At 41.7% G+C, this 15,000-nt stretch overlaps 1 protein-coding gene across 21 annotated transcripts in view; it reads right to left on the reverse strand.

The window, feature by feature from the left end:
• mtd (TLD domain-containing protein mustard) overlaps window positions 1–15,000 on the reverse strand; it is a 429,051-nt gene that overhangs the window by 129 nt on the left and 413,922 nt on the right. For all 21 annotated transcript variants that reach the window (XM_076202235.1, XM_076202215.1, XM_076202220.1 and 18 more), the window contains 4 exons: window positions 5,956–6,084; window positions 5,490–5,645; window positions 4,709–4,878; window positions 1–4,578 (listed from right to left, as the gene is read on the reverse strand). The exon at window positions 1–4,578 is cut by the window's left edge and continues 129 nt beyond it. In XM_076202235.1, coding sequence (XP_076058350.1) covers window positions 4,446–4,578; window positions 4,709–4,878; window positions 5,490–5,645; window positions 5,956–6,084 — 588 coding nt within the window. In that variant the 3' untranslated portion in view covers window positions 1–4,445. The remainder of the gene's footprint in view (window positions 4,579–4,708; window positions 4,879–5,489; window positions 5,646–5,955; window positions 6,085–15,000) is intronic.

A 15,000-nucleotide genomic window follows, 5' to 3' on the forward strand; every position in this document is an offset into this window, starting at 1 on the left:
ATGGAATGGGTGGGATGATTTTATGCCTTTTCCTTTTTGGCTACCTCCCTTGTAAGGGGGAAAAAGCCTTGGTATATGTATGTATGTATATATATATGTACATATTATATATGTATATATACACATTATACACACTATATCTACTAAATATAATATATATACACATGATATATATATATATACACACACAAACATACAACACATGTATATACATATATAATATATAGATATGTATACATATATACATACACACATATATTCATATGTATACACACACACACATATATATATATACAGTACATATATACATCTGTATATACAGTATATATATGTAAACAATGAACAACCATGGCAATACCACACAACTTCATATGTACTTTAGTTATCTATACATACATACCAAATGGTATTTCACTCTTATAAAGGGGTAGACAAGGTAGTATACAGGAAAGGATCTACTGTTGTGAGGTCCTGTCTCTTATTCTCCAATTTTTGTTTTTTTGCTTACAAACAACATCTGCTGGCCTGAAAGTTTGTGACTAATGTCTTTTGTCTTTGTGCTGCCTAAACAAGCACAACAAAAATGTGTATGGTAATTACCTTTGTGTCATGTGCAACTCTGAGCATTTATCGCTACGTATTTATCAGCTTATTTTAACAGAAAAACTTACACGTGTGACCTTGGGGTGCATGGAATTTGTACCTATTTGCATTTAAGACAGCAGTGGATATGACCTATACTTCTGCATGAATCAATGTTTGGCTATAAATTTCTGCATAGGTTATGTTGTGTTGTATAGCAATTCTCATGTCTGTATGAAATAAAGAACCAATGAAGAGATTTGTTTTGTTTGTGGAAAGATACTGGTGATTGAATAGGCTGAGTAGCTCTAGTGATCTGATCTCTTCCTATGGTGGCATTATCTGCTGCCACATATACTAGAGAATGGGTCACAATGTATTCAATATTACAATAAATTAAAATCATACCTCTTTCCATAACAAGTGGTACTTCCTTTTTATTCCGGCTGCTGCCAGGATATTTGATTCATCTACCCAGCATTCTTCAACAGCAAACAGGTTATAGACTACTGTAACTTGATTAACTGCTTCCATACTGGATGATTTTTTCTTTTCCTTTCTTTTTATTATAGTGGCTGCCAGGCTATTTTGTTCATCTTGGTACCTCCTCAAAGAAACACACAAACAGTATACACATATCCATTGATACATCACTACATTTATACTATTGTTCTTTTGGCCATCATAAACACAAAGTACCATGACTATTTGTAGTGTTTGTTTTATTTTGTCATCCAATTCTGAATATACATACTGAATCATGATCCTACTCATTGCGATACATTGATTTAAATGTGTTCTACCATTAGTAACTGATTCCCCATGTGTACCACCTCAAATTGTTAATCAGTCATTCCTCATAAACCTCCAGATCACCTCAACTACATAATCAATAAAAGAAACCAGGGATAGGTCTACACATTCTCCATGAAAAACTAATATAGTTTCTCTACCACCCCCTGCAAACAAGCAGCATCACACAGCAACAACAGTTGCTGACAATGACTAATTCAACAACATTGTAGATCATAACTAATTCACCAACACAGCTGGCCATGATTACTAATTGACAAATGCACAGCTCATCGTTACACTGGCCTGTCACAAGATGACCTTGCTACCATCTCTTTACATCAGGGTTGTCCCTCACTGTATGAGAGGCCCATGAGAACAGGGTTGCACAACTAAAAAACCCCTAGCACAGTGCTGCAATGCTACACACAACTCTGGCTCACATGCAGAAATCTCAACTTGTGCTAAACTCTCAAGTCTGAGCAACATTTCCCCACACTTTGCAAGTTCTCAACCTATGCAAAGCCAGAACACAGTTGCCCATGTGTTTTTATCTATACGGCAGCACGAATGACAAAATGACAACAGGTTTACACATACAGAGCGCAAACATATGCATATCTATACCGGGCCTCTCAGCATGTATGTGAGTACATGTTGACTACCATGACCTAAGTCACAAACTCAAATAGATGAGCATACACAGTAGCAGTCATACACACAAACATACTTTGCTGATGCACATATACACAACACCCGAATACAAATATGCATACGGTATGTGCGCGGACAAACGCACACACAACACAAACACGAAGGAGGGACTACCAAAATAGACGTCTACTATCCTATAGACTTTATCCAAACCTAACGTGGGAAGGAAGCAGACGTATGTATATATATGTATATATATATATATATATATTTATATTTATACCCATCAAATTACTATATAGAAGCTATCTTTACATTTCATATCTACAGTACATCTTAAACCTAAGTGGTACCAGGAGGTGTGTTTGCAATCAGTTTAGGCTTCTGTTAGTAGTCTCTGAGGACTCGAGTTAACCAACAGGTCAAGATAGTAGCTTTTAACTCTCACATTTTTCAAAGTGTAAGAGGTTTCAAAAGCTTTCACTATTTCACATCACCCAGATCGACATACCATTATGTATAAACTCTTAACTTTATGTTGCTAACAAAGCAAACTTTATTGATATTGCTTGGCATGTCTGTACACCAATCACTTTCCTGACAACATTGAACTTTCTCTATATACCTATACACCTGCCAAATGTTGACCTGGAAAGAATAATTTCCATTTATCAACCAATCTATCTCATCAGCAACTGTTCTTCATAAACAGCAGCTTGTTCAGTGGCAGAAAAAGGTTGGATAGTCATCAAAAGTTTGAGGGTAAATACGACAGATGTATCATCATGTTTTTGCCAGTGCCACCCAAACCTTACTCTCTGTGGTGCATCACTTAAGATGACACATTCTATATTGACACATGTCAAAGACATGATAAAAAATCTGTTCTTATTGCTTAATATACATATTTTGTAATGTAAGTGACCTCATGACCTCAGCAATCGGAAGAACCCTTCTTCAAGCCAACCTCAATCCAAGAACACTTCACCTTAATCACACACAGAAAAACCCTTTCCAGCCCAATCATAAAAAGGAAGAAACCTTCTTTAGCTCAATCACAATCGGAAGAACACTTCTGTCTCAGTGGAACTGAGAGGGACCCTACATAGCTCAATCAGCAGCAGGAGCATTGCTAAACACTACCACCATAGAAATGCATTGGTAATTGCTTTGCTTGTCAACACTTGTGTATCAAAATGACACTAACCACACCAACTGTCACAAATGGGATACAAAGAGAGCAACTGCAATCCAATTCCTACATAGTAGGGCCACCATTCTTCCCCTTTTCTCCTTTGCTTGACATTCTCCAGGTCCTAGCCCTCACTTAAGACTCTTTCTGAAGTTCTTCAACTTCCCTTTTCCCAAGTTCCTCCTCTATTATACATTTATGTTTCTAAATGCTTCAACCCAAACCTATCTCCCTCAATTAACCAACTCATCCGATCTGCACCTGTCCTGTTCAATACTGCCTACTCATCAGCAATCAACTGTGAACATAACCAAATCTAATACAGAATCTGACTTTTCTCTAATGTGTACTATGGCGCACAATTCGTTCACAAATTCTGTATATCTAATGCTGACTTTTGATCAAGTCCCCACAGTAGTCATAAAATGAGCACATTACACCAGGACACAAGTTGCATACCAACACAATGTTAGAAGGTACGACATCCAAAGCAAAACATGGCTGTACTTCATGCTCTCGTCAAAGTTCATATGCATCTATGCTGTTGGTTTCAAACTAAACCTCTTGCAAATGTTCTTAAATAATTGTTCAACCTTAAGAAAAAGAAGAAGAAAACAAAGAAAAAAACTGAGTTATCACACTTTACAAAGGGAAAAAACTGATAGAAAGAAAAATCATTCTTCCCTGACTATTGTTACTCAACTTACATTCACCTCAATTTGCTGGAACCTGTTCTCTGCACATCACTGTCCAAGATCTATCAATACACTCGTGTCATCCTTCAAGTACAAAATGGAAACTTCAATATTCGAAACCCAAGTAAAATGTTCAACATCAGTTCAAAATGTAATGTCACTTTTCCCATACAAAACCAGGATCTGTCCTCTAAGTCGCAACCTTAGGAAGTTAAGTCAAGGCCCAACATTTCATATGGTAACCATTCAGTACTGACTTCAAGCACAATGACCAAATCTTTGAAGGAGTTCCTACAATTCATTTCAAGACTTACCCTGAAAGAGCTCCATAGGGCTGCATTTTAATGGCACATCAAAAAGTTATACCGCTATGCTTCTTGAAAAGTATCTACGGTCAACCTTAAACACTGCCCTCAGGATTCTCTCCTCAAATATTGATCCAAGGCCCAGCACTGCTACAGGGGGTTCCTTTCCCTTCAAATTCAAGGGCAACCCACAATTTGGTCCAGAAAACAATCCCCTGAAAGCTCCTACTCAAAGGCCCAACATTCAACTGCCTTGATGATGAAATCTTCAGAGGTAAGTGGTGGATTGTTGAAAGTCTTGCAGGGCTGTGTGCGCCCTTGGTACAGGTCTCCATCTAACCACAAGCCAAAGTTGCCACTGTGGAAACAAAAGGAGATGCATTAGTATGATTTTAGATCTTGTGATCAAATATGCCAATCATTCACGAACAAGCAGGACAAACCTCAGGAGCCACAGGGCCCAATTAATTAACAAGCCTGCTACTTACTCTCCACCTCCTATGACCAGGGACTCGTTGTTGCCTTTCATGAAGAACGTGTTCTCGCCAGTCCACAAATACGTCTGCAGATCGGGTTGGAATGTGAAGAGGAAGGACTCGCCAGTCCCGTAGAACAAATCGCTCACCTTGGGCGCACATGACATTACTGCCCCAAAAACCTAAAACAAACATGAAGTAAAATAAATAGTATATATATCCACATACCAAATGGCTCTTTCCTCCTTTTATATAGAAGGCCAAGTCAAATCATGAACCCACTTTTCACCCATCACCCATCCACTGCTTGGGTCTGAGGCAATGCAGCAAGGCACAAGCACCTCCACAGCAGGGCCCAACTGCCTACGCTGGTTTGTCCCCATTGCTTTATCACATGGTGGCCTTCTCTCCTCATCTACAAATGAATTTACAAAATAGACAAAAAGAAATCCCTTCAAGCCTCATAAAATTCTCATCCCACCTACTCTCTTTTCATGCTTATCTTTTGTCCTCTCCCTTCCCTGCTTGACAGGCATTCCTGTTGCACCCAATGCTCTTTTTACCTTGCTCATTCACCTGCTTGGTCTTGCCCTCCTGTATACTCCATCCACCTTCATCTTCCATAGTTTTGATGCAATTTCTTGTAAAATGCACATTCAAACATGTATTACCAAAAGGTTTCGTACCCCCTTTTGGGAGGTAGCCAGCCAGCCAAGGCATGCAACCATTCCACATCCACCCAACCTCTAACGTGACAATACCTATAAATGCATAGAACACTAAAATAACATACACTCTGGTTTGTGTCTTGGATGAAGATCATCACAGGAGAGTCAATATCTGCCATCTTGCGATAAAGGGACTTCAAGGAGAATCCATGTTGGGAGGTACTGAACATCAACTTCCAAGCATAGCCCTGTGCTCGTGCTGGCAGCTTTCGGTACATACTCTGCATCAATATAGAAAAAGTTATATTGTAGGTGGTGAGTTTCCACTGAAGTCTGGTTGGAAGAGTTTCAATACAGGCAAAATTTTACTCTTATCTTGACTGTGGTGGTTTCAATACATGTGGACAATGTTATACAACTCTCAAACGGTAGAGTTCCATGCCATATGCACCACATTTCAAAGAACTTTTGTTGTAAACTGATAAACATTCAGCCTAAATTCCATTACTGTGACACATTGTGGATTTTATTCTGACTAATACCATACAACCTTACTCAGCTCAGAGAATGTCATTATGAGGAGCATCTTACCTTCCGGACATGGTCCGTGATGATCTCCGAAGTGCCAATGATGTCAGGAAGGAAGGCCTCCAGCTCGAGACTGTTAAGGGACGCTGAAGAGTAGAGTGCCTGCCGCAAGTCCTCGCTCATTGAGACCACCTACAATATTGGAAAGTTAGTACCTAACATCGTTATCTCAAATGGGACAAAGACGGAGATGATGCCACTTACCCGCTGGAGATGTATAAATTCAAATGCTGACCCAAGGCTGTTAAGTACCTTTTACTTTGATCATAATCTTACTGACAATATCTTAAGTTCACTTTCATTGGTAATATATTGTCAATACATGTTTCTGATACTGATGCTAATCTCGCACAATCATTATTATTTGAGTATCATACAGTAGTATTATACTGACATGTGCAGCACACAATGCTTATTATCCACTACACAAAACCCACCACATACCCATCAAACTACGTGGAAAATTGCCCATCTACACACACACACACGGACACATCAGACATCCCCCTGTATGGGATACTGACTATACATTTTTTATGCAGTCAATACTTTAGGGACACCTCTATGGCCCAGAGTTATGTAGTATTCTTTTGTGATTGGATACTAGTTTTCACTCAATGAAGAATGCTGATCACTTCTAGACTCTAATGCTCCTTTGCCATCGCTCCGACTCTACCTCTCTGGTGCAAATATTGCCCCCCTCCCAACAGACGAAGCCTTTGTTATTGGTAATGAAATGCAATACCCCAGCACACGTAACAATGCGATACACGCCACCATCCAACCGTACTAAGAGCAACAGACATCACATTACCCCCACAGTGTTCTTGTCTAGAGATTAACTGGATTCTTGGCCATCCCTCACGGGCCAATAAGCAAATCTGAAACCAAGCTACACTGAAGAATACAGAGCAGAGTTCACCTAAGTAGACTGCTGTGGCAATGACACGACATTTTGGGCATAACATAACACGGACTTTACCTGCTACCTCAGTGGTCCTGAAAACCGTTACAGCAGTGCAAGTTCCGCCTACTCCCTTGAGCAAGAAGTTGGTGCGAGTTTACCTTGTTTTACCTAATTGTAGTATACGTGAATGTAACAACGCTTGTTGGGTCCCGTCTCCTATTCCCTAGTTTTCTAACATACCTAGACTAAAATTCATGAATGATTCCAACTTAATCTGTATCTTTGATTTCCAATTATCATATTTGAACTCGTGTACTGTTTGAGCCTGGGCTATATCACCTAAGCTATTCCACATATTTATATATAGAAAATTGCGTTTGTATGTGTGTTTGCAAGGTCGCATCACATACATCGTCCGCTATACGACCTCTGAACGTTCATCTAAGATTTTAATAGCTGACAATCATCAGTCCAAAACGTGATCTTTGACAATGGTGAATCACAAGCCAGCACCTCTTAATTTTATCTCCTGTCCTGTATATCACAATTAGGTAAATACAACAGATAGCATGTCTACTGTAGCAGGGTGTCCCACACAATGAAGCACGGAACCGTAATTAGGTAAATACATGTTCGGACCTAATTTAACCACTGACAACCACAAAATGTACGGGTTGGATTGCCTCTGCCAGGAGCTCCAAGAATTCAAATGGTTTCCTTTGTAACTCGCGCCTTGTACCCCAGTTAAATAAAATGATCAATTCTTAACCAAGAAAAAACAAAAGCAATAGGGGTAACGGATTTTTGAGAAGTTCCACAAGCAACAATTGGTCTTACAGTTGGTCAACCCCACCCAACATGCAATAAACAAATAAAATAAATAGATAAATAGAATGATTAAAATAGAAAAAAGTGACAGGATTCAGCACACGCACGTAAACACGAGCCTAGGATGTACACCTTCCCTAGCCAGCATTGGACGCGGTGTTACCCACCCCACCCCTCACCCCCAACAACTATCTTGTTGGAATCATTTCCTACAAATATCTTCCTACGATTCCATGCAACTTGTATTCATTCATTAAGCTATGGATCCATTTTCTCATCTACACAATTTTTTTTTCGTATTTCGTTTCCGAAAACCAGCGCATCTATCCACGAGGTCGAGAATAAGAAGTCGAGGAAACGGCCATCTTTTTCCGGGGTCGAGTCGTCGCAACGAGTGATGCTGCAAATCGGAAGTCGGATGAGGGGGCGGGGGGCATTACTCACAAAAAGAGTTAAAAACAAGGTCAATTATATGAAAGTTTGCATAAACTAAATTAGTGATGTTTACCAAAGGCAATACCAATCGGCGGTGCAAAACATACGAATGGAAATGTCGACTTTTTTCCTCAATTTCATCTGCTGTCCCAACCACTTTGGAACATTATATGGTATACAGGTACACATGTCCTCTACCAACTCACATCCCACGTCCGTCAAATGGGCCCTTCTACAGGCTCAACGACTACATCAACGCATCAAGAAAAGTTCGTCCTCTGCCGGACACAGAGGGTGGGGGGGGGGGGCGGTTCCCCTTGCTCATTGGTTGGATCGGTCAAAGGTGCTGAATCGTGACTCTAGACAGGGGTCTAGGGGTGCGGCGCTCCCTATAAAAAATCTTAGATTGGTCAGGTTTGTTGACCTTATTGCGTCATCCCTTCCACCAACACGATCACGGGGGTGACCCTGTCGTCGGCTCGGCCAGGTGGGCGTGGTTTCTGGGGAGGTCGAAGGAACACCAACGGGAGGAGGGGAGTGTTGCCTCCTAGTTTTACGACAATCGTCCTCTCGAAACCCTATAGTCGCCCTAACCCACCTTAGGGCTCCTGTACTGACATAACGCAATGTTTATTAGCCCTAGGCCACTTCAGAGCTCCTGTGTTGACATAACGCAATGTTTAGCCCTAGGCCACTTCTGGGTTCCTGTGGTGACATACCGCACTGTTTAGCTTCTATACTGGCAACCCCCAGGCGATTTAATTCAACAGTTGACGGGCGGGGGAGGGGGGGGCCCTGCCCCATTCAAAAAATGGGGTCCCGGTCCACCTATTCCTCGTTCCGGTCGGGGTCCACGTCGCCCGGTTCGCGGCTCGCTAGAGTAGATGTTATATTATTTGCTATACATGCAATGTTATACCTATATAGCTATAGGCGAGGTTCAGTGGGCGGGCGTGAGTGCCATTAGCTATTTCATGCAAATCACGTGTTTATTAATTTTCTTGTGGGACAAGAAGAAACCAAACTTCCCACAAGATATCGAGAACCAAATTTCCGAATAATTGGATTAATTTGTGGATTTGTCTTGTAGAGGGGAAAAATGACGATACCCTACGAGCGTAGAGGGGAAAAGTCCTATATATAAAAAAATTGACGATAGCCTACGAGCATAGATGAATACACCACTCCTTGGATATTAACCCATCACATTCAATTTTCTTCCTCTTTTCAGGTATGAACCCTAGTGAAGCACATGGCGTCACATAGCAAGGACATCTTATGAATACTACGTCAAATTGAGTGCCCATTTCGAGATTGGCCATGTCATGTCCACTTTCTGACAACACGTCATTTGCATGTGCGCACGTCACACCACCAGCGTCACTAGCAAGCGAACATGACATCTTCCACATGCCACTGGACTGGACAAAACTCACTTCATGACGTCACTTGTAAACGTGTCGTCACACCTACTGACGTCACTTTCATGGCGAGTGATGATCCCACAGTCACGCAACAGGGATCCCACGGTCACTGCTGGGTGGGGGGGTGGGGGGAGGGTCTGGGGTTCTCTGTCTGGGGTCTCGTCTTGATCAAATCGCGTGCCAGTGCCACCAGACGGCCATATGGTGTACTGGGGTACTATATGGTATATAATGGTACTCTGAATTAAAAGCAACATTCACAGGACACCCGGAGGGGAGGGTTATGACAAGGGTCCCTTAGGGAGGGGGAGGTTACATTGTCGTCCCTGGGGGTAGACAGACAGGGCGGGGGGAGGGGTGTTCAGCATCGTCCCTGGGTGTGGGGGGGGGAGAAAGGGGGTCTGAACACCCCCACCGAAGTCGTCTCTCCCCTTCAGGAACGAAGGGTTCACATACCCTTCGAGATCGAGCCAGACCCCCAGCAACAGTTCGAGTCCTATGACAGGTCCACCAGGGCCATGTTCTTCAGTCGAACAGTGTGTGACACTAACCTCTGCATTCATGACAGCTTTCAGCCAAACAACTCCGATGTAACGCCCAGAGAATCCTTCGCGCACTCCACCAGTCTCTTACCAGTTCTCAACCACCGTACGTACACACTGAACCACGCTGACGAAGTTCAGAAATACTTCGTGGGGCCCCTCAGCGAGCATAACCAAAGTTTTTCGAAACTTCGCAAAATCTCTTGCTTCTGGCCCGAACACCTGCACGCCGGTCACACAGCTGCTAACGACGTACGTGTTTGGTTGTACGTTAAAGAAGACACGGCAACTGGCAGAGATGCGAATACAGCTGTTAATGCACGTTGGAAAAGCGAGTGGGCTGAAGGAGCAGCTGCTCTAAGCTCGCTCAGGGGCTCTACTGTCATTTCATTGCATACGATGGAGGCGGGACGACGACAGGCCAGGAGAAATGTAAACAAATACTTTGTGAGGAATTTTAGTATGTATATATCAAATGGAAGGATGTAAAACGCGAAGAATAAAATGACATGGAGTAAAGGGGAGAAGATTGGCGAGAGTGACGTTGACGCTTGTGGCGACAAGAGCAACATGAAGAGGAGGAGAAAAACGAAAGTCAGTTGAAGGTGTCCCATCCAATTTGCAAAATAGAAAACGGAAATTAGAAGGGGGTTGACGATGGGCGAATCACGGAAAGTTAAAGAGAAATAAAGAACATAGATATATCAGACGGCGGATGGGGCGGAATAATCACAGAAAATTAACTAAAAAAGAGAAGTTGTGAGTCTTGTTAGTAGTAGTGTGAGCCATGATCCCTTAAACTCTCCGAGTAACCATCCTTGGAACTGATTAACAGTCGTCAAGCGTTCGCTACAATAAAAGACAGGGGTCTCGTCGCTCCAATACTGTCAAGGTAAACATTCCATAGTTTGTTCTGATCAACTACTTTCTCGGCGTCTCGCAGGAGACACAACAAGGTGATGCAACTGGTACGTCCACTAACAGCGCCACTGTCCCGTCGATTCAAACGTCCTTTGTATATTTATTCTGGCTAATGACACGAAGTGTTAGCGTTCGCGGCCGCCACTACGGCGGTCCGGGTTCGAATCCCGCCCAGGGCTGAAATAATTTCAGTATTGCTGCGCTGCGAGTCGTTACTCCAACTCTCGTGGGCGGAGAGTTGGGTGTGTGAGTGCGTGTAAGGTCACAGCATTACCCATAGATAGTTCATATATGAGTTCTGAGCTCTCTTTCGGAAGGATAATAGCTGTCAATCACGAGTCCAACACGTGATCCAAGACCATAGTGAATGGTGAATTGTGTGGATGTTATCGATCTGTGGAGAGTCGAGGCCCCCATATACATACATATATGTTATATGGTGCTAATATAGCGTGAGGCCTACCGCCGTATGTCGCCTACCCAGGTGCAGCCTAAAGCGGGCCCTACACGATCAATATTATTGCGCAATATTCCGTAATGTATAATATAACTGGCAGTGTAGGGATGGTATTGAAGAATGACACAATATATTGAAGACTTCAAATGTACAGACGAAACACTGTGCAACTTCGATACCATCCCTACATTCTCAATAATACTGTAAAATACGGAATATTGCGCAATAATATTGATCGTGTAGGGCACGCTTAAGGTCTATCGCGTGGCCAGCGTTCCTCCGAAACGCTCCCCGCAACTGTCCATCAAACATGTGACCTGCCCAAATACATCAAAGACGTGACCTGTTCACGTGACCTGACCTGACCTATTTGTGTCATTCTGAGAAGATGTACGAAGTGTGTATCGCTAGAATAAAGGTACGGAAATATATGATAACATGTTTATTTTTGCCTTTCTTCCTTTAATATGAATGTAATCAGAAATCCAATTATCTAAGTCATTCCTAGGATATGTACATATGTGTTTATCGCTAAAATAAATATATGGAAATGGTAGACCCCACGCTATAGTACTAAGGGGAGGTAGATCTCACGCCATAGTGTGGTAGACCTCACACACACACATATATATATATATATTATAGGGACCCATTCAGTGTTGTACAAATACTTTCCCGCGTTCGTATACTTCCAATTGTGCTATCATAGTGGAGATGGGTTGAACGCAAAATTTCATATATGTGGATGTAACTCGAGTATACAAATATATAAGAAATAATGCGCTAAACTTGTATCTCTCTTGATAGCCTAGTTGGAAAGTCACTGTCGCACTTGTCATGAGGATGCCGGGTTCAAGTCCTGGGCAGTACCACATTTCAATTTCAGCATGCTGGCCTTTGATGGCTTAGAATTAAAGTGCATTGTGGTTGTTAAAATGTATCTCTAATCACTGGGACCCATTCAGTGTTGTACATATAAATATATATATATATATATATATACACACACACACATATATATATATATATATATATATATATATATGAAGAGACAAACATATGCACGTAAATCAATACACACATACACAAACATGGCAATTATTACGGTAAAACACGTGTGTTTGTGTATTTATCTACCTAATTGTGGTATGGAAGAAAGGAGTAACGCTCGTGGGTTCCTGTCTACTACCCTCCAATTTATCATACGTGTGTGTGTTTGTGTGTGTGCGTACATATATAACGGCAAAAAAGAGACCCGCCCCTAAGAGAGTACGTAGACGATCCTGGAGTGGAGGGGGGGGGGGGGAGGGAGGGGGGTGTTGTGCAAGAGGGTGGGAAACGTGCGAAACTGCATGTAGTGTAGATGCCGGCGGGGGGAGGGGGGAAGGGGGGGGTCCGATGATACTAAGTCATTTTGTTAAGTGTAAACAGCTCCCCCACTTCCACCTCCTCCTTCTCCTCCCTGGGATCACGCAGGGAACCGGAACAAGTTGCGAAAGGGAACACACACACACACACATATACATACACACACACACATATACATACATACACACACACACACACGGACAGAAGAGATTTCCTGATTAAAGTTGGGGGGGCTGAGGTTATGGGAGCAAATTAGGAAGACCACATGTCGAGGGTATGTGAAGAAATACATCTTCCAAAAAGATGCATAAATATGTGGAATAGCTTAGAAGGTGATATAACTCAAGCTCAAACAATACACGAGTTCAAATCAAAAATGATAATTGGAAATCGAGGATATAGATATAAGTTGGAACTGTACATGAATTTGAGTCTAGGGATGATAGAAAATTTGAGAATGGGTGACGGGTCCCAACAAGCGTTGCACTTTTCATATATATACACGCGCTAGCAGATACAGTATAGTACACACAAGCCTGTTATTGTTATTCGTAAATTATATAAATTATCTGGTTGCTGCAATTTCATTCGTTGAGTGCATCAATTTGCTTGTGTTCAAATTTTGCCGTCTTTGCAAAGTAGGTGCGCGCCCATGTGAATCATATTGACCGTCGTTCAAACGATTTCTAAACTCCAAGTGAAATTATGAACTTGGACATTTACATTTCAAAAGTCACTGACATATTCTCAAAATCACATATTTTTTTCATTCATTATTATGAAATTATTAGATTCATATCTTTAATTACGAAAAATAAAAAAACTTTAATTACGAAAAATCAAATTTCACCTGAAAAACCTTACATGCGCACATTCTTTTCCTTTGTGTATTGTTTGTGAAACATGTTTGCGCACAGCATGAAGGGAAAATGGTTCAGGACTCAGATGAGGTTCAAGCAAGTAGGCAGAGCTGAGTCAGGAGGTATCCCACCCCTGGTGTGCCTGCGCAGGCATGCAGGCAACCCAAACTGTGCGCGCTAGATCAAGTTTCAACGCGCTAGGTCATGTGTCAAGTTGGCAACACACATATATTGGATCAGTTCTTCCTCTCTTCGCTGTACATACTTATTTGTCATCATATTCGGGATAGAAGTTATGTTCGTGGGGTCCCGTTCTCATGGCGAAGGGTATTTGTTGGTGTCTTTTAATGACGCTGTTAAAAAAAAAAAAAAAAAAAAAAAAAAAAAAAATCCGATCTCTGGCTGCAACCGCAAAGTGCGACACGACGCGGTGATTGTCACTTGCCCTGGACGTCAGAGCACACAGGGCAAAGGTGAGCTCGGTTGCAGCTTTCAGCGCCTCCTGGCGTAGCCTGTCTCTGTGACTCATTAAGTCAAAGATGGAAATAAATTTATGTTCTCTAATTAAGCATTTCTTCATCCGGGCCATTTCCCGAATCGATGGATGTCTGTCTACGGAAATGAGTACATTTTTAAATTTAATATCCTTCAAGGATCCTGTTTTCTTAATTTTCATATATATATATATATATATATATATATATATATATATATATATACATATATGTATGCATATATATACATATATATACATACACATATATGTATGCATATATACATATATATATACACACATATGTATGCATATATATATATATATAAACTTATATATGTATGCATATATACACACACACACACACATATATATATATATATATATATACTGTATATATAAACATGATAAACGCGTTTCACCTCAGCTAAATCGAATCGTCGGAACAAAAGCGAAGCGCGTGAGGACGTACGTCAACAACATCTCTTGTCGTCACCTGGACGACGCGACGCCGAGGTGGGGCCTAACACCCACGAAGTATGTGGGTTGTGCACAATTTCATCAACCAATCAATCTCCACTTAGCGCCACGGTGACGTACTTCAGATATTTGATTCTGGCGGACTCCAAACGTCTCTATTAGGCTCGGTGATGACCTCGGGAAGTTCAGTTCAGGTCCAGAGCGTTGCCATGGCAACCGGGGTTTTGGTTACGCGAATAAAGTCATCTGGTGGAGGCAAGAATAATCTCTCTCGGGCTGAAACGACCTTTGCACGGTTGACAACAACGCGCAATAACCTACAATGTTATTGAC

This window comes from Oratosquilla oratoria, chromosome 18, assembly GCF_046742065.1.
Source record: "Oratosquilla oratoria isolate Oo_2021 chromosome 18, ASM4674206v1, whole genome shotgun sequence".
NCBI classification, from domain to species: Eukaryota; Metazoa; Arthropoda; class Malacostraca; order Stomatopoda; family Squillidae; genus Oratosquilla; species Oratosquilla oratoria.